General features: G+C 39.5%; 1 protein-coding gene across 4 annotated transcripts in view; it reads left to right on the top strand.

The window, feature by feature from the left end:
• The first annotated feature begins 2,340 nt into the window (after nucleotides 1-2,340).
• Nucleotides 2,341-6,000, top strand: part of INTU (inturned planar cell polarity protein) — a 98,392-nt gene continuing 94,732 nt past the window's right edge. For all 4 annotated transcript variants that reach the window (XM_062199657.1, XM_062199655.1, XM_062199656.1 and 1 more), the window contains exon 1: nucleotides 2,341-2,549. In XM_062199657.1, the coding sequence (XP_062055641.1) occupies nucleotides 2,404-2,549 (146 nt within the window). In that variant the 5' untranslated portion in view covers nucleotides 2,341-2,403. The remainder of the gene's footprint in view (nucleotides 2,550-6,000) is intronic.

The raw sequence follows: 6,000 nt of genomic DNA, 5'->3' as shown, positions 1-6,000 counted from the left end.
ATTAAGTTTTTCTCTAAGAAATTTGCTGTGACCCCACAGTACTAGTTTGGTTTTCTCTGGGTATTCTGTTAGAACCCAATGCAGAGTATCATAAAACTTATCACTGTATAATTGCCCATTTGTCGGTCTCCATCTGCCCATCTAGTTTAAGTTAAATTTTCTACAACAATATTTTATTTATAAAAGTATATTTAAACTATTTTCCTGTTGTTGGACATTTAAATTACTTTTGGTTTTTCATTTTTATTCGCATACTGTATTTGAACTCTATACAAGTTGAGTATCCGTTATCCAAAATTCTTGGGACAAGAAGTATTTTAGATATCATATTTTTTATTTTGGAATATTTGTATATACATAATGAGGTATTTTGGCAATGGGATCCAAGTCTAAACTAAATTCATGTATGTTTTATATACACCTGATATACATAACCTAGAAGTAATTTTATACAGTATTTTCAGTGCATTTGAAATTTTGACTGTAAGCTGTCATGAGATCAGATGTGGAATTTTCTGCTTGTGGCATCATATTAGCATTCAGAAAATTTTGAATTTTGGACAAGTTAGATTTTGGATTTTCATATTAGGGATGCCTAGCCTGTATATATTCTGTATTTTTTTTCCATATACACATAGCTGTGATAAAGCTTAATTGATAAATTAGGCACAGTAAGATTAACAGCAATAACTAGTAACAAAGTAGAGTAATAGTACTTTTGCATTAAAAATTATGTGAATGTGGTCTCTGAAAATATTTGATTGCACTGTATTTTCCCTTTGTCTTGTGATGATGTGAGATGATACAAAGAGAGGAAATGAATGACCTGGGCATTGTGTCTTAGCATTAGGCTAACATTGTCCTTCTTATTGGATCACAAGCACTGTGAGATGGCAAGCACTGAGCGCTGACAGCTGATCTGATAACTGATCTTGCCACTAAGTGACTAATGGGAAGGTGGTATAGACAGTGTGGAAAAGCCAGACAAAGGGATGATTCAGGTTCTGGGGTGGGGACACAAGATTTCATCACACTACTCTGAAAGGCATACAATCCAAAGCTAATGAATTATTTATTTCTGGAATTTCCCACTTAATATTTTTGGACTATGGTTGACCTTCAGTAACTCAGAAAGAAAACAAAACTGCTGATAAGTTGAGATTACTGTACTGGATGCTGAGGAGAACATTGAATATAGTAGTTAATGGCTTAGGTTAATTTCTTTTAAAAATATTTATGTATGTATATTTTTATTTGAAAGGCTGCCCCCATATGGCTGTAATAGGGGAAGCCAAGAGCCAGGAACTCCATCAGCGTCTCCCACGTGGGTGGTACCTACTATTTCCTAGGGGCATTAGCATGGAGCTGGATGGCAAGTGGAGCAGCAGGCACTCCCAGCAATCAAAGGGATGTCAGCCCTAAGCAAAGGCTTAACCCATTGTACCACAATGACCACACCATAGGTTCATTTCTTGGTTTGGTTTATTGCCTATTAGTCGTGTAACCATTAACAAGTTGATAACGTCTGTAAGCCTCCGTTTCCTTATTTTAATATAGAGAAAATATTTACTTCATAGTGTAAGGTTAGCTTAACATCGTATATGACGAGAGCAAGTACGTAATTATAACAATTCCTGACAATCAGCGCTGTTTTTTACTTCAAAAATACTTGATGTAGATATTATCAAATGACAGGAAAATTTACCTGTTTGCACTTCCAACTTCAGTGATGAGAACACATCGTCAGATTATAAAGTTTTGGGGTGTGAAACGAACGTGGGCAGTTTGTTTCATATTGCCAATCATTTGATTGCAATACCTGCTTGGAGGGGAACTGTAAAAATGTCTACAAATGTTGTAAAGAAAAAAGAAAACCAAGGAAACAATTGAGCCTATTTACATTAGCACACGGAGGGCCTTGCTTAAAAACTTCTGTTCCTCGGCGCGGATGGAGGGCCCTAAGGAAAGGTAGGGGCGCTTTTCTTTACCTCCAGGGAAATCCAGGATGAGCGCCCCTAAAGCTTTGGAACAGAAAGAGGATAAAGTTCAAACTAGGAGACATCTGGCCCTGTTAAGGAAAGGAGAGAAACCAATGGTCTCCTATTTTTGATAAGTTCTGTTGCTCAAAGGCAGAGCGTTTAGGGGACAGTGAGCGGGCAGCTCTTTCCATTGCTCCAACTGACGCATCCCCTTTTTTATGTTAACTTCTCGGCTCCTTCTCAGTCTAGCGCGTTCTCTCTGGGAAGCTTCCCCGTCTCCCTAGCAACCCGAGCTGCGGCCAATTGCAGTTAAGGATTGGTGGTCACGTGGCCCCCGCCCCTTTCCCAGGAGCGGCAACATGGCGGCCCCGGGAAGGCGCAGCAGTGAGATTTGAATTCCACTTGTAGCTGCTGCATCGTGACCATGGCGTCTCCAGCTTTGTGCGATTTGCCTCGGAGCCCAGACGAGCTCCCTGGAGAGCCCTCTTCCCAAGAAGAAGATGAGGAATGTGATTCTGAAGACCCAGTCAGCAACTCGGGTTCCTGCTCCTCAGCGAGTAGCCGTTCTGAGTAAGGTTCTCGAAGAGGGACAATTAAGTCCGTCTCTTCAGTGCAGAGAGTGTGCACGTGGCGGGGTGGACTGCAAGGGTGTTGGTGTGGCTGGAATTGAGTATTTGTTCTTTAGTAAGTGGGGGTTGTTTGCGTCACGTTTCGATTGTGCTGTGGTATGAGTTGCAATGAGGAACCCGAGCTTTGCTTGTGTAGGTTTTTCTGATTCTGGTATGAGGAGGGTTTTCTTTTCCTGGTGTTGGGTTCTGTGCCGGATGACGGTCTGTTAAGAGTGCCCATGCAACTTTGTACCTACTGGAGTATCTTTTTGCTTCTTTGGTGTCATGATCTTGGTAGCTTAACCTCATATTTGGAGTGGAGAGACATACTTATACATTTTACAAGTTATTTAGATTATGTAGATTTTTTTAGCCCATTATGTACGTGAATAGATTTGTAGCAGAAAGAATGTTGACTCTCACAGTCACACCATCAAGGATGATCTCTTAGCATTTCTGGATGTTTCTGCTATGCATTCCCATTTCTTTCCTTTTATGTCGTAATTGAATTTATTTCAACTTTTTATCCTTAATAATACCATGGGAAATTATTTAGATTCAAAATGCCTGGTATTATTTCATTCTTAAAGGATTCTATCTCTTATTGCTGTGTTTCAAGAACATTTTCTTTTTTTAAAATTTATTTATTTACTTGAAAGTCAGAGTTACACAGATAGAGAATGAGAGGCAGAGAGAGAAAGAGAGAGAGGTCTTCTATCCACTGGTTCACTCCCCAGATGGCCACAATGGCCAAAGCTGTGCTGATCTAAAGCCAGGAGCCAGGAACTTCTTCCAGGTCTCCACACAAGTGCAGGGGCCCAGGCCATAGCAGAGAGCTGGATGGGAAGTGGAGCAGCTGGGACTTGAGCTGGTGCCCATATGGGATGCCGACACTGCAGGCAGTGGCTTACCCACTACGCCACAGCGCCAGCCCCCAAGAACATTTTCAAAAAGTCAGTTCCTGGCAGCTTGAAATGAATGATCAACAGGGCAGAGGTTTAGGTGCCAAAACATCAACCAAACTGGTAACGGGCTGCCAGAGTGTTAGGATGACATTTTATGTATATTTATGCAAGTAACAGTCCCAAATAATTAGTGTGTCTTTAGGTGTAACAGTCACTTGGCAATTATTTTTCACCTATCAGTATATAAAACATCTCTATCATTGTCTTTTAAAAGTGTAGGGGAGAAACCTGCTTTAATACATTTTAGAAATTTAATAAGGATGAATTGTATTCTTGATGATTTGAACAAATTTAAGAATATATGTATTTTTGGTAATCTGCCATGGTCATCTAAAAGCTTATTTAAAATTCCATGGTTGTTATTAAGCAAGATTCCTGTAAGGAAGTATGGATTATGTGGAACCCTATCCGGTCTTGGTGTAGGAAGCCATAGAAAATGTGAGACTCAGACTCTTGGTTTCTCCACATCTTAGAGTCACACTTTTAGCCCATAACTTACTCATGGTCACACAGTTGAATGTTGTCAGTGTAGGAATTTAAGATGCCTGGTTTCAGTTGGGACATCCTGACTTCAGGGGGATGAAAATAAATGTGCTAACTCTATTTCTTAGGAAACAAGCAATGTGAAGATCTTGTGATCAGAAAAGTTAAAACTTCAGAGTGTTTCATGGTCCAGAATATATATTACATATGCAGTATATACATATATATATATATATATTTTAAAAATGTGATCATTACGCTTTGTACTAATCACTAAATCACTCATCACTCTAAATGTTCTAGGGGCCTTATCATTCTAATAGTGAGAATAGAGTGAACTCTTTTTGTAGTGTTTTGCTGGTGTGTATTTCAGAGTTTAATTATACATATGCCTCATCCTTAAGCTACTAAGCATAATAACTTGGCATAGTCACACTTGCCATAAGTATTTTAGTGTTTTTTCATGGGAAAGTGGCATTTAGTTGGCTAAGTTGAAAAAAGGAACATCTTCATTCTTCACATTTATTTATCACTTGGGCATCTATTATATTTGTGACTCTTCCTAGAATTAAGAGTTAGAAGATACAGCCTCTGTCATTCATTTTCTTTATATTATTTAACTGCATAGCATTATCTCTTACACAAAAGTACACACTTAATGATTAGAAAATGAATAAGGAATACATGAATGATGGCCTGTCACATATGCCAGTAACTGACCAATGCAAAAATATATCTGGCCAAAAGAAGAACATGCAGTTATTCCTCTGTATCTTCTTGGAATTGGTTCCAGTACCCATAGAGGATGCTCAAGTCCAGGTTTTACATCAAATCGCATAGGTTATTTGGTCCTTATATTAAACTGCATCTAAACTAAACATGTTCAGATTTCTCTTCTTGTTACTCCCTTAAAATACAGTATCACAACTATTTGCTTTGCTTTTGCATTGCATTAGGTATGATAGGTAATTGAGAACCGATTTAAAGTATATGAAAGGATATAATACTTTAAGTAAGGCTATAATACTTCAAGTAAGGGGGGATGGTGCTATGACATAGTAAGCTAAGCCCCTGCCTGCTTCCTGGCATCTCAAAAGGGTGCCAGTTCGTGTCCCAGCTGCTCCTCTTCTGATCCATCTCTCTGCTATGGCTTGGGAAAGCAGTAGAAGATGGCCCAAGTGTTTGTGCCCCTACACCCTCATGGGAGACCCAGAAGAAGCTCCCAGCTCCTGGCTTCAGATTGATCCAGCTCCAGCTGTTGTGGCCATTTGGGGAGTGAACCAGCAGAAAATGTAAGACCTTTCTCTGTCTCTCCCCCTGTCTGTGGCTCTACCTCTCAAAAAAATAAAGAAAGAAATAAAACTTAAAAAAACAATAATAAGGGACTGGAGCATTTTGGAACAAATCCCCAGCAGATACTGAGGGACATAACTGTATCTGTATATAACCTACACATATTCTCCCATTTACATAATTTAAATCATCTCTAGATTATTTATAATACCTGATACAATGTAAATGTTATATAAAGAGTTGTTATGATATATTGTTTAAAAAATAATGACAAGGAGCTGGTTGTTGTGGCACAACAGGTTAAGCTGCTGCCTATGATCCCAGATCCAGTATCTGAACACCTGTTAAGAGTCCTGGTTGTTCCACTTCCAATACAGCTCCCTGCTAATGTGCTGAAGATGGCCCAAGTACTTGGACCACTGCCATCCATGTAAGAAACACAGAAGGAGTTCTTGGCTCTGCCCTGATCAATGCAGGCGCCTGGGGGGTGGGGGTGGGGGGGTGAGGTGAATCCAATAGAAGATTTCTTTCTAACTCTGCCTTTCAAATAAATAAATCTTTTTTTAAAAAAAAATAATGATGGGGGGCTGGTACTGTGGCATAGTGGGCTAATCCTCCCACTGTGATGCTGGCATCCCATATGTGCGCCAGTTTATGTCCCAGCTGCTCTAC

Source organism: Lepus europaeus, chromosome 8, assembly GCF_033115175.1.
Source record: "Lepus europaeus isolate LE1 chromosome 8, mLepTim1.pri, whole genome shotgun sequence".
Taxonomy (NCBI): domain Eukaryota; kingdom Metazoa; phylum Chordata; class Mammalia; order Lagomorpha; family Leporidae; genus Lepus; species Lepus europaeus.
This window is presented reverse-complemented; position numbering and strand designations above follow the sequence as displayed.